This window comes from Sminthopsis crassicaudata, chromosome 2 (genome assembly GCF_048593235.1).
Source record: "Sminthopsis crassicaudata isolate SCR6 chromosome 2, ASM4859323v1, whole genome shotgun sequence".
Lineage (NCBI taxonomy): Eukaryota > Metazoa > Chordata > Mammalia > Dasyuromorphia > Dasyuridae > Sminthopsis > Sminthopsis crassicaudata.
In genome coordinates, this window is record NC_133618.1 from 482722316 (window position 1) to 482737083 (window position 14768).

The 14768-nt window shown below is 37.4% G+C and overlaps 1 protein-coding gene across 5 annotated transcripts in view; it reads right to left on the reverse strand.

Annotated features, from left to right (window-relative positions):
• The window catches only part of ABCC12 (ATP binding cassette subfamily C member 12), a 77215-nt gene that overhangs the window by 57949 nt on the left and 4498 nt on the right, over positions 1-14768 (reverse strand). For 4 of the 5 annotated variants that reach the window (XR_012486816.1, XM_074293317.1, XM_074293316.1 and 1 more), the window contains exons 3-8: positions 11476-11631; positions 9109-9256; positions 7821-8054; positions 5323-5496; positions 3051-3198; positions 1818-1966 (exon numbers count right to left, since the gene is read on the reverse strand). Coding sequence is in view for 3 of the 5 variants with exons in the window: in XM_074293317.1 (XP_074149418.1) it covers positions 1818-1966; positions 3051-3198; positions 5323-5496; positions 7821-8054; positions 9109-9256; positions 11476-11631 (1009 nt within the window). In the remaining 2 variants the exon portion in view is untranslated. Of the gene's footprint in view, positions 1-1817; positions 1967-3050; positions 3199-5322; positions 5497-7820; positions 8055-9108; positions 9257-11475; positions 11632-14768 lie in introns of those variants that run through there. The other variant, XM_074293318.1, reaches the window with a different exon arrangement.

The window sequence follows — 14768 nt, forward strand, 5'->3', positions numbered from 1 at the left end:
TCTGCAGTTGCTCATTTCTAGGAGCCTGCCCATGTCTCTTTATACAGCAGGACCTACTTTGGACATTTTTCCTGCCAGCAATATGGCTTCTGACCTAAGACCTCTCCCACCCTCTACAGGGGCACATCATCTGCTCTGTCTTTCTTTGAAGAGAGCAGTCAGTTGGCCCTGGCCAGGTTCTAGCTTCTGGACGAGTGTCTCCCCCCATCTCCCTCCTAAATGACATATCCTTTCATCCCCAGTAAACAGCACCTGTTTTTTTTGCTGAGACAATCTATAATTGATGGCTGCTCCCCAACCGCCCACTTTAAAAGCTTACATCACACCTGCTTTCTTTGAATCCTAAGAGATTCCTGACTGCTATTTGGCACATCATTGAAGAATGGGCCAGGTTTCAACTAGTTCTTCCGTAAGAATAGGAGAACTCATATCTTCCATCCCAATCATTTCCTTAAAACCATGTCCCCATTTTAGAGAACAGTGCCCCTCTCTTCAACTCTTTTAATGGTAGGTATGTGCAACAGTTATCACAAGTTTCTCTGGGCCTGCCGCAAAGACACTGAAGGGAAGGACAGAAGTAGCTATGCCAAAGGCAATGAAATTCAGAGAGAATTTCTCTGGTTCAGTAATTTTAGAAAAAAATATAGACTCAATTCTAATTTCATTGGTTAAATAGGATTTAGAGATGGAAGATATTTTAGAGATCATTTAAACAACCCTTTTTTTTACAGATGAAGAAATAGGTTCAGTGAGGAAAAGGAATTTACAAGGTTACCCAGTAAGCAATAGGTTCAGAAATTAAACCAGATCCTCAAAATCTAGAGTTCTGAATTGATGTACTTTGTGTTTTCTAGGGGAGGAAAAATAAAACAATAGGGAGGAAATTTTGGTTTATATCCCAATTAAATTTTTTAAAAAGTAGGTTGGATCTTCAGCAAATTAGCCTAATTTGTTCCAGTTTGTGGTTCAGTTCAAATCCCTGGAGTGTTTGAGAGTAAACTTATGTATGAGATGACATATACACAAATGCTCTTTAAAAAATAAAATGTGCTGTATTCTATTATACCAGACAAATGCAAGATGTTCTTTATCCCAACTACCCCAGATTCCCCTGGGGCAGAGGGTTCTGGCTTTTCAAAACATCTCCCCCCCCCCCATCCAGTTTCCTCAGTTCTAATTCTACTGCCTATTTCCCATGTAGATTATTTTTTTCATTGATATTCCTGAAACTGTTTTCCTCTGGTCTTATCTTGCTTTCTTCTCTGACTTCAACTCCCAATTACATTCTGAATTTTCTCTTGATTTGACACCTTAGAAGATAGTCTTAAATTGCCAAGGCCAGAAGTCATCCCTGTCCTTCAAAGAAAATTTTGACTTTTCCTTTGTGTCCAAACAAATGTTCAATTCAACAATTATTTATTAAGCTCTTAGTATGTGTTAGGTACTGGAAACACTGGTCCCCTCCAATTCTAACTTTACCCTTTCCCCAAATTCTTACACCATCCTGATTGGACTTTTTCTTTTAAAAAGTAATTTACCCTTTTCCATTTTTTCAAGGCTCCTTCAGTCTGGAACCTTCCTTTACTTTTGACACCTCCCCCTGCCCCAAACTCTTGTTTTCAAAAGGGAGGAGCAGATGTCAGATTGAGCTACATGAAGGCTTGAACACATGAAGACCTTCACCAATTGGGCCCTGTATCATGGCATAGAAACATTGGGAAATGGCTACCCTCCCAGAAACCACAAGCTTCCCAGAGTGGCAGGAAGGGGATACCTTAAACAGATAGAGAAAGAAGAGACAAAGAGGCTTGTCTTACAACAGGTGCTGTGAGCTTTCTTTTTAAAAGAACATGGAAAGTAAAAGTCAGGACAATGGCCATCGTGGACACAACAGGTGCAAGAGCCGAGTTTCCACTTTGTATAAACCCTGCCCTTTCCAGTAATTTCTTTTCCTTCTTCCTTATGCCTACAAAAGAAAAAATAGTTCAAAATAGATATTGATATTGCATGCACAGCACTAATGCTGAGCAAGTCATCTCTCCATTTGGGGCTTCAGTTTCCCCATCTGTAAATTGAGAAGGACTATCTAAAATTGTGTTTAAGGTCCTGTCTATCTTCTGTCATCTTCTGGTGAGCCTATAAAAAGCTACAAGCTTTTTTTTGCTAGAAGGTAGGAAAGTGTCCTCTTTTCCAGAGCTGAGGATATGAATGTGACATTTGTGGTGATCATGGAAGGAGGACATCATGAGGATGCTGATGCTTTAGTTCATAACACTTCCTTTGGCACACAGAATTCATTTTCTAAATCTGGCCTCACATAGGATAATACAATATTTTCAGCCCCACTTAATTGCTGGTGCAACAAAAGTATAATTGTAGAACCAGAGAGTCAATTGTAAATGATACTTCAGATCATTAACTGGCCAACCACCTGATTCCATGAGAGCAATTATGTAAATGTCCCTGCAATTAAATTTACATTTAGATTCTATTTAAATAATTTTTCAGTTTTTTAAGGAAAAAAAAAGACTATATCTTTGAGTCCTAGTTTTCTTAAGGAGGAAATACATCATTCTACCAATCCAAATGTTCTGTGACTATGACAGATGAGAAAAGAAGAATATATATATATATATATATATATATATATATATATATATATATATATATATATATATATATATATATATGTTCTCTAATTCAGTAAATATCTTTAGGCAGCTCTCTTCCAGAATGCAATAGTCTGGTGAAATACTTCAGTTAAAGATGAACCAGCCTTCTTCCACCATCCCACCTGGACTCTTCAAGCAACATTACTGTTTCCCCATAAATTTATTAAAGTATATATTGCCATCCCATAGAGACTTTGGAAGCACAAAAACAAAGTCCTGTGTCTATTACCTAATAAACACATTCATTCTCAAACCCTGAGAAGAAACCCCTTAGAAGTTACTGGATTTCTTTTGTGTTTTTTTTAGAACCTTCTTTGATTAGCACATTCTACAAAGTTAAGTGATTCTATAAAAGGGGTCTGTCTATGTTTATTCTACCTCGGATGTTGGTTGTAAAGGATTTTTCCCAGGCATACATTTTAATAAGCTTGATGCAGGTCAAAAATTCATTCATTATCTGGACACGATTGTCTGTCATAGTAATGGCAGATCTTCGAAAAGCTGAATTGAGCTTAGCCATAAACATCTGAAATTAAGGAGCAAAATGTTATCTTCATAGAGGATCACTGCATTGCAACTATGCTAAAAACTAGAGGTTCAAAGACATAAGTAAGGCATCAGCCTGGGGAGTGACTTTAGTTAGCTTGAAGACTGAGAGTTAAGAACAATCAGGATTCAAAGGAAAAAAGGGAACATGAACATCATCATCATTATTGTTAAATGGCTAACACTCATTACTTAGAAAGGAGCTGTAACATTTTCTTCCATTCTCTGATTCAGACTTCAGTATTATCTGTTATTTTGTCCTTTCATTTGCTTATTTGGATACTACATACCCTTCACAATCCTAATTATCTATTGGCTTCTAATAATTGTATTTTTTTTTAAATGAATGTAGTTCAGTCAGGTTCTGTCCCATTTCTATATTCTCTCTCTCTCTCTCTCTCTCTCTCTCTCTTTCTCTCTCTCTCTCTCTCTCTCTCTCTCTCTCTCTCTCTCTCTCTCTCTCTCTCTCTCTGTCTCTCTGTCTCTGTCTTTCTCTGTTTCTCTCTCTGTCTCTGTCTTTCTCTGTTTCTCTCTGTCTCTGTCTCTTTCTCTCTCTCTTTCTCTGTCTCTTTGTCTCCATCTCTCTATCTCTCTCTGTTTCTATCTCTGTCTCCATCTCTGTCTCTGTCTCACTCTCAAGACTGATTTCTTAAGAACAAGAAATATGTTTTATTTTTCTTTGTATCCTTAGGCACTTTTTAAGTATTTGCTGACTGAATCTGCAGAATAAATGATCTTAGATATGCCCTTAAAAATCACAAAGGGTAGAAACTTCTTCCTCTGTTCCGTTTTGGATTTCTTGTTCAAATTTAAATCATGATCCAGTCACTGGAGCATTTTACCTTTAGAGAGGAGGGTTCTCAGCTGAAGACTGAGACACTCATTGTCAGAGCCAATATTCTGTGTCATCAGGATAATAACTCACATTTTTGTAGCATTAAGCGTGCATTTGAACTCATGTATCTTTTTTTAAATTTCACACTCTATCTTTGAGGCCAGGTTGTTATGTGCCATAGAAGAATAAAGGGGGCTGTCTACCTACTGTGATCAGAGAGGCTCCAATTAGGCCTATCCTCAAAGCCTTTTCAGTTTAGGATGACTTTCCAGTGCTCATGCTCTGCTGATATAGACTTAAAGAAGCCAGGGTCATCTGTACCTCAGAGAGAGGCATTGATGAAGAACATTAAAGAAACAAAGACCCTTCTAGCTTTAATAATTGTATGAATCCTGAGAAGGGAAAAGGTATTATTAACTAGTAGATTATTTAAATTAATCCATCAGATTAGTTAAAAATGAGAAAACCTGTGGAAATGGATGGAGAGGAAACCAGTCAAAATGGTGGATCAGGGAGAGCCAGGTTGAGAGCTTAATCTGGTTACAATATGTATCACTAATCATCAGGATGGTTATCAGGAGTAAAGAAGTAGTAAAGAAGCTGGAAAGAAATTTCAATTGATATACCCAGCTACTGTTAGCACTGGGACATGTGGGTTTTAATGTCTAGAATTTCTTTTTTAATTAAATGGACTTAAGATTGATATATGGTTCAGTCAGCAAAACTTAAAAAGATGACTGTAGGTTATTACTGATTCAGAAAATTTTAACTCTCTCACTCCTTAAAAGGAAATCTTTGTGAGTTGGTGAGAATCCATCCACAAGTTCATCACCCTAAGGCCAATATGGGGTTGAGCTTCTCTAAACTTATAAGTCTGATCCTAGGAGAGTAGCCATGCACTCAGTCACCAAGCCTATACACAAAGCTTTAGCAGCTCGGGTAACACATAACAGAGTATATTCTGCTCTTAGAAACTTAATGTTGCATTGTAGGAGAATGCCAGGAAGGCCCATCATTTCCTTCTTAATCAAAGACTGCAAGTATAGAAAGTTTGAGGGGCAAGCTCTGTCTCTATCTTCGTCATTTCATGATCTGAAATGGTCTCATGGCAGTCCAGAGAAATATACATTATCGTTGTAACAAATTAAACATGTTTCTTATGCAACATATAGTGAGGAAACTTACACGTTTTTCAGGACAAGAGACATTTAGTGTCCAGATATATTTGAATGGTTTGCATCAAACCAGCAAGAATATCAGAATCTCTACCTGAATAGGGATGAATATCACATATACGGATGTCCCAATGAGAGCTGTAGGCCCCAGAATGAAATAAGCATACACTGAGCACACTGCCATCAGGACAGGAATTGTAGCTGGCAGTGGACAAAATAAGGCAGCTTCAAACAAGGAATGGCCATCACTTGATAGTATATTGATGACCTGAAAAGAAAATACACGTGTTCAAATAACAGAAGGGCCAACTTTTTCAGAAACAAAACATTTCCTAGCTCACTTTTCCCCCAAATTGTCATGAATCCTTAGGAAACTGCAATTTCCAGTACTAGAAATAAAATCTGTCTCAGATATGACCAACGCCCAGGGGTCTGTAGTAGGACACAAAACTCACAGAAAAGAGTTGAGCTAGGAGAAGCATTTGACAACTCTAAGAAAGAATGCAGCCATACAAGAAAACCATACACAATGTCCAGGAAGTTCATGCAGTCCATGCAAGGAAAAGTAAACTCAGAAAGTAGTGTTAGGGATGCCAAGAGACCTCAGAAAGAATACTCCTCAATGCTACTCCCACATTCTCTCTCTAGCATTATCAGGAGCAACCTTTCTCCTTGAATTTTGATCTATATATATTTATCACCTAGTTTAGATAATGGTGACTATCTTTCAATCTCTAGGACATTCATCATCTTTTCTCAATGAATTCTGTACCTGGTTCACCTCAGTTCCTGCCCTCATATTTTTGGACTTTGACATATACATTAATATTCTCTTAAATATCCCATTTTCTCAATTTCTCAATCAGTAGATTTCCATGTTGCAGAGTTTCCATGATATAATCTTCCTTTCCATCTCAACTACACACAGAGGTGGTCATACCACTTGCCATCACCCATAACTCTTCAACTCCATGTTGAAGAGTACATAGATTCTGAAATTACTTTATTTGACAATAACATTTTATCATATCATATTTCTTTATATCTTATGATCCTTAAACTTGTTACATATTCTATTTTATTTACCTCTCTTTTTCAAGACACTTCCCTTTCATTGGCTCTGCTCCTCTCCTTTCCCTACCTTAAACCCCTCAGTGAAAACACCATCCTGTTCTCTCATGTCCCTTGCCCCTTGTGTCTTGCCAAACCACAAACCTAGATTACTCCTGTCATCTATACTTCTTTTGTACTTACTCAGCTGCTACTGAACAGAAACTAGAAGAAATCATAAAAACTTGCTAACTGGGCCTATTTTGCTATCTGTTCTCAACTGGACCCTTACTACAACAAGGCAATTATTCTACTCTATCTCAGAAATTATTTTATGAGTACAAGTCTTCCTAGTTTCCCATTGTTCATAAAATCTTACTAAATTGGTGACTGTCATATATATATAAAACACTTTCCATAGCAACTATTCCAAACTTTGGTTTCATCTGAAACCACTTTAGTTATTTCGTAAGGTATCTCTTCTCCCTCTCTCTGTGCTGTGATTTTGCCTCATATTTCAGCCATTTTTAAAAATATGGAAACTGTTTGCTTCCACATATCCTTTCCTCATCTCTCTATATCAGAGAAATCAACCTTCTCCTTGGCAAAGTAAATCTCTCCAAAAATACACTCTCTCTCTCTCTCTCTCTCTCTCTCTCTCTCTCTCTCTCTCTCTCTCTCTCTCTCTCTCTCTCTCTCTCTCTCTCTCTCCCTGTTTTTTTTTCCCAGTAGAGTGCTCTGACTTAACCATGTTCTTGCTCTAACTACTGGCCTCTTCCCTTTGGTTACAAACAGACCTAGTCTCCTCCATCCCTAAAAAAATAAAACGAAAACAATGAAACCTCTCTTGATGTTACCATTCCCACTAGATATTTCCACATTTCTTTCATCCCTGTTGTATTTAAATTCTTTGAGAAAGCTCTCTTTATTTGGTTCCTTCACTAATTCTTCTTATCCTGTCTTCCAAAACTCCCTCTGATGTGATTCCCAACTTCATTGTTAAACTGAAACTTATCCCTTCCCAAATCTAATGACCTCATTCTTCTTCACCTCTTTGCAGCATTTGATGGTTGACTTGAGGATGATAACAAGATTATGACTGTGGAGGGGTGAGAAGATAGGATGATTATGACCTATAGAATAATAGGTCAGAAAAGGGGGAGAGTATTTCAGGAATATTGAGTTTGAGACATTTGTAAGACATATAATTCAATAAGTTCAAGAGGTATTTGGATATGTAAGTTTACCTCAGTATGTTAACTAGAATTGGATATATAGACCTGGGAATCATCTGAGTAGAAATGACAATTGAAACCAATGGAAGTATATTAGAGCATCATATGAGATAATAAAGTACAAAGGAAAGAGGGCTAAGGACAGCTACAGAGTAAAACTTTTAACCTAGCCATGATTTTAAGCCTTCTACTCTTTTCATTGTCCAACATTACCAGATAAAGCATGCTGAAAAAGAAAAAAAAAAAGAAGAAGAAGAAAACTCACTTGTCAGATTTATTCTTCTAATATAAGACTCTGGTTGCTTACCTCACCAACAGAGATGTGTGTCAGAGTCTTGAATGAAACCAGGTTTTCAAAAGCAACAGTTGAGATGGCAACTTTCAGCCGGATGGCCGTACGATAATTTATAGCCCAGGCTAGTGCCCAGAATAAAACTTTAGTAAACTCGGTGAAAAAAAGGGCCACACACAAGGCAATGCCAACGAAGACATTCTTGGAGGTGCTTTCTGTGTACTGGAGGATCTGGTGAATGAGAACCGTCTGCAAAACAGCACAGAGTGATAAAAAGCCTCGGGCTCCCCAGGGTAGCAGCCTGAGTACCAGACACCAGCTGCAGGCTAAACGCTTATAGGGTGCTTTCCTTCCACAGAAATAGAGACTTTTCCACATTAGAGGAAGTGAACTGACAGGTGCCAAAGAATAGCAGCAAGTCATTCAGAGGGAGAGCTGGTATTGTCGCCAAGTTGATATTTGACCTAAAATGAATGAGCTCTCTCACAATCAGGGTAGGGCATCCTCAGAAGTGAAGTTTCTTATCCCTATTTCCAGCCAGTATTTGGTACATTTACCCTCTACTCAGGGTTACTCTCTTCCTGCTTTCATTCCCCTATTACTCTCAAACTTTTACCCTCTCCTTCCTATTCAGACTGGCTCTTTGGAAAAGTTCTGATTAACTCACTTGGTTTGAGATATAAATGACAGATTACAGTTCAAAATAGGATTCCTTCTAAGGGAATATATTCCAGGGTGGAATCCCTCATATCTTCAGGCAGAAGAAAATTATTTTATGAATACAAGTCTTCCTAGTTTCCCATTGTTCATAAAATCTTACTAAATTGGTGACAGTCACATATATATATATATAATATATTTACATATATATTATATATATATACTGATGTGATGAAATATATTATATGTATGTACAATAATCTATTTATATTCTTAATATTAGATGACCATAGTTCCTTTTACACCTCTTACTGGGAAGGTTCTTCATTCTTTTGCCTTGAGGTATTCAGGAATAGAGTATGAAGTCTAGCTTAATTGTTTGAGTAATATTAAAGATCAAGTGATTTAAGCCAATACAGAATACCTCATGGGAAATGTCAACTCTCTGACCCAGAAAGTAGACCATCTAATTTTAGTGGTCATTGCTTTACTCAGAATTAGCTTTTTGAAAGTAATTCTCTGAGGGGATACAAAGATAATGGTGTTATAATTTTTAAAAATTAACTCAAAAATTAGTTAATGACATTCTTTGCCAGTTTAAATACCTAAGTTATGAATCTGTGTAAAGGCAATCCCCACTCACCGGCCCTATGGCTGCCATGATTATACAAAGGAAGTTGACTATGGTATCCATCAGAACACGAGTTCTTTGAAATCTCCAAACCACTCGTCCCACTGAAGCTTTTTCTGTACCCACCCTTGCTACTTCTTCTTCCCAAAGGAATCGAAACCTGTGTTAGAAGGGATGGGGGAAGAAGGAATGATATCATATTTCCACTTGCTCTTTTTATTGTTCACATTCATTCAACAAATATTTATTAAGTATCTTATGTGTACAGAGAACCATGGTTAAGTGCTAAAGGATATACAAAATTTAAATGATAGTCTCTGCCCTCGTAAAATTTACTATCTAGAAGGGAGTAAGACTCCAACAGATCTATATTTATCTGTATATCCAAAATGTATCAGAGAGCAAGAAAACAGATGTGATGGCTGAACGGGAGATCAGCACTAATCAAGAAGTAGCATCCAAGCATAAATAGTTATCATAGAAAACCTTCTTAAAGGATATAGGGGCAACCAAGGCATTGCCCCTTCCCATTCCCTTCCTCTAGGATTAAAGTAGTATTAGAATGACTAGTCTTGGTACCATCAACTTTTGTCTCCAGGAATAAAGATCAGAATCTACTGAATCCTTTACTTCTCTCTGTTCACTTTTTTTTTTTTTTACCATAATTGTCTTCTTCAGCATAATATCAAATGTGAAAAGAGGTTGGAGAATATTGTAGCAAATGTAGTTTTCTCATAATATTAGTATATTCCCTAGTTATTCCCCCTTAATGTTGTGGGAAGTTGACTGTGATTAAGATCCCTAAAACTTTTGCCTTTAAATAAGAGACCTATGTTGTCTCAAGGGTTGCCATTTAAAACAACTTTCATAATATTTCTTAGTAATCTTGTTACATCTTAGTGGCTGATTTGAGTGGTTACTCATTTTGCTTTAATTAATTTAATTTCAAGCAAGTTTTTAAAAGATAAATCAAGGCTTTATGTAAGAAAAACTTTCCTAATAATTAGAACTATTCAACCCTGATTGAAGTTATCTCAGAGCATGAATGAAGAGAGAGGAAAGTGATATTCACTTTCATTGGATGGTCTCAAAACAAAATAACTTGACTATTTTGTAATGGGGATTATTTTTTCAGGTATTAAGTTGAACTGAGTATTCCCTGAGGTCCCTCTTCCAACCTTATAACCCTGTGACTCTGAGACATGAGCAGTATTAAAATTATAGCTGGTATCCTATAAATAAGATAGGATTAGAAAGATACATAAAACAGAAAAGAGATAAAGTGATATCCCCAAAAGATCCTACTAGATTATGATAGGCCAAGAATCAGGACCTCCTCCCTGAAAAATAGCCCTACACTTAAGATACCCACTTAGTACGGGTATTTACCAGGGAGTAACTCAAGTGACATAGTTCTCAAGACCAGGAAGGAAAAGTTTTTTGTCTTCAAAATAGATAGGTCTAAGGCCACATTGTATCTAAGGTTATACTAAGTTGCGAGTCTCTTTAAAAGCTATGTCTTATAACACAATTTATATGATAGGTCGTAAAATGGACTTCTGAATCTTTTATACTGCAACTGCTGGAGAACAGCATTGCTATTTCCACAAATTGCTGTACAAAGGGACTTTTTGTGAGTCTCTTGATTACAGGTGACAAAAGGAGATGGTTGCAACTGCTCAATCTGTTTGCTATTATTCTCTTCTAGTTTTTTTAAAAACACAAAAGTTGTGAAGTCATCTATTCAGTAACATCTTTGATTAGTAGGAAGAGACTCTTGAGACAAAGGATGACCTTTTTCTTTGGAAGTAAAAAGGGAAGAACTGCTTCTCTTCTTTGGCACGTGTATTTCTAAGCTAGTGGCCTAATGTTTCTTAATTGCCACCACCATCCATATTACTATTGCCAATAGTGTCCTCCATTAAAATATGTGAGTTACCCACCACAACTCTGGGACTCATTAGTTGTGTGACCTTAACCTTACAAGTCCCTTAACTTTCCTTGGCATTTTAATTCAGGATGTTTCCATTGTTGAAGTCCAACCTCTTCCTTGTATCAAGAGACATTACTTATGATGAGGTCATCCTGAATAAAATGTTTTAACTTTGAGGAGCTTTTCTCCTACCTCCCATCATCTCACAGCAGAACATTTGGGCATGGCACTGAGGTATGGGGAGAAGAATAGGGAATTCTACTAGGTTCAAAGAGTGCAATCTAGAAAGAGGAGCCCCTGATTGTTTTTTATGATTAGTTTAATTTTCCTAAATCCACACCCTTTTGAGGGAATAATCAATCACAGTTGAAAAACCCAAAGCAATTCAATTCCTTTAGGCACCCTTCCATGGAAGCTTCAGAAATATTTTAATAAAGCAAGGATACCTCTTTGCATTGATATCTGATGTGTCATAAGGTGACAACGGAGGCAAGGAGTTCATAGTCAGAATGTGCTTGTAACCTTTGACCATTATAGGTGTAAGCCAGGAAAATGTGGCGAATGAAAATAGCCCTGCATCATCAACTGGATTAGGAGCCAACCTGAGAGGAAAGAAGATATTTAGTATTCTTTGAATTTCTGTATTACTAGATGTCTGACTGGGGTTTATTCTCTTATTTACAATCATAATAATATAACATGAGTAAAGGAGCCGGAGGAGTGTATCACCAGAAGTCTGGCCCTATCACCCCTGTTAAGATAATAACAATGTCTTACATAGTACTTTATAGATTTCTAAATTTTCTTCACATTTATCTCAGTTGAACCTTAACACGGCCCTACAAGGTACAGAGGACATGGATCAAAGACTCATAGTTATAGGGGTGGACAGACCATTAAAGTCATTTTACATTTGAGGACAGTAAAGCTCAAAAGAGAATAAGTAGATTTTCTGAGGTTACACAATAAGTAGTAGAGCTGAGGTTTGGGCTGCTGCCCTCAATTGCTATTGTGTACCTTACAAGCAAGCCACTTCAATCTCTTAGCTTCAGTTTCCTCATCAGTACAAAGGGAATAAAAATCCCAATACACATAGCATTATTGTCAGTTGAGACAATGTGCATAAAGTGCTTTATGAAACCTAAGTGGAAAATGCAAAAACCTTTAGAGAATCCACAGTAAATAGCAGCCCTTATTGTTGTGAAAAAATGAAATACAGAAAGCCCCTAAATAACTAAGATTTTGGAGAGGCCTTTGCTCATCTGTGCCTGGTAATCCCAAAAGTTATAAATTAGTGCCTATGTGGACAAGGTCACAGGTTTGTCCATGTGGGGACAATTAGCTTTGTTCAGTTCCATCACTGACCAAGCCTTTATTGAACACCTTCTTACTATCCCAACTATCCCATCTGTGAGAGATAAAGAGGAAGCATGAGATAGTCTATTTCTAACCTCAAGGAGTTCATCTCACCAAAAAGAAAAGACATACAATAATTAGAAGCCAAATTAAGCTAGGTAGTGTATGGTAGTGTAATCAAGGGCTGCATCCCAGCCCTGGTCATCACAAATGAGTAATGGTTGCTATAAGGGGAAATAACTTAGTGTCTCTATGAGCTCTCTTTCTAGCATTGGCTGTACTTTTCATCCATTCACCTCAACTCATTAGTCATAGTGAATTCATTATCAAATAGTTGAAATATGTTCTCCATTACCATTTCCACGTTCTCCCTTCACTACTCAGATACTTCTCTTCCCTTACTTAAAATCCATATAATCCTATCATCTAATCAAAATTTTGGTAGCTGTTGTCTGTAGAACTCTAGGATACTTTCTTTCCTTCCTCAATACCTGGCTCATACTCTTTTTCTTCTTCCCAGCTTCCACTCCCATACAAGTAGAGTTTAATGTATATATTGGTTTTCACTCAGATTCTCGGATCTCCTAGTTCTATAGCCTACTTACTTCCAGTAACCATACCTTTACCCCATCTGTGAGAGGTAAAAAGGAAGTGTAAGTCTCTCTCTAACCTCAAGGACTCCACTGTCTCACCAGGAAGAAATGGCATACAATAAACAATACAATATATCAAACAATTAGAACTTAGATCAGGCCAGCGTATAAAAATGGTCATTACCTGGATCTTGCCATCATTAACAAATCAACCACCTCCATGTTTAAAAACTCTGAAATTCCATTATGGAATAATAAGTCTTTTTGGCTTTTCACCTCTCTCTCTCCCTCCTGTGTCTTTTCCTTCATCCCATGACCTCCAATCCCTTGACCGCTCAGTGCTCTCCCAGAACATCATTTCTACATTAGCCACTTTCCCTATCATGACCCCTTGGTAAATTAATGTAACTCCATATTGTCCTCTTCAAATCCCTTATCCCTTTATCATATCATTAATTGTCCCCTATCATTCCTCAGCTTCAGAACACTTCCAGTATCTGTTGCCTTTGTTCCCATACACAAGCTGCTGAATGAAGCAGAAAAATCATGCAGCGATTCTGACTGAGTCCACTATAAATTTATGTTTTATAAACTCAACTTCCAGGCCTATATTACTGCTAGGCATTCCATCTCTACTTCACTTTGAAAACTCACTCCATTTTCCACTGCAATTCTAAATCTTTTTTTCACTTCTCAAACTTGCCATGGATATTACTCTCTGCCCCCCATCCTCTCTACTGAGAATCTCACTTCAAATTTTACTGAAAAAAAAAAATTGGGCCATTTGCTGAGCATACCTCCTGCTCATCTCATATAACCCAGTTGTCTTCTGCCATTATTACCTACTTTATCTCTACCTCACATAAAGAGGAGGCCCTATTCCTTGCCAAGACAAACCTCTCTTCCTGCATAAACAGTTCCATTCTATCCTGTCTGCTGCTCAAACTGATTGCCTCTTCCATAATCCCCACTCTCTCATTTATTTTTAATTTCTGCTTATTGATTCCCTCCCTACTGCTAACAAACATCCCTCTATCTCCCAAAACTCAAAAAATCCTCAATTCATCCTTTATCCCTCCTATTGTTCCATTTCTCTCTTGCGCTTTACAATAAAACTTCTTGAAAAGACCATCTGCAAGAGATGCTTTTACTTTTTCTCCTCTTAACTCTCTACAATATTACTTCCAGTGTTATTATTCAAGCAATCTCTCTATAGTTTCCATGGTATCTTAAATCCCAAGGCCTTTTCTCAGTCTTCATCCTTAATCTCTCTGTAGCCTCTGACAATTTTGATCACATTCTTATCTCCTGGCTCTTCTCCTACCTAGATAGAACCATTCTTGGTTTTCTTTACTGGATCTTTATCCAGATAATTCCTATTAACATTGAGTGACCCATAGGGCTCTGTCCTGAGCCCTCTTCTCTTCTCCCTCTATACTGTTTCTTTTGGTGATATTAATAGCTCCCATGGTTTATACTGACAATTCTGAAATCCATTTATCCAGCCCTAAGCTCTCTGCTTACCTCCAGACTTGAACCTCCAACTGGTTTTCAGATATCGTGAATTGGATGTCCAATAGATATGTTAAACTTAACATATCCAGAACAGACGTTCCAAAATGGAGTAATAATATATGTATCAAATATCTTGTCAATCATTTCCACCTCCCATTTCTCTACTATTGTCAAGGGTACCACTTCCCTTTTAGTCTTTCAGTATCACTACCTATGTGTCATCTTCCATTACTCACTATCTCTTACTACCCCCCCCCCATCCAATCTGTTTCTAA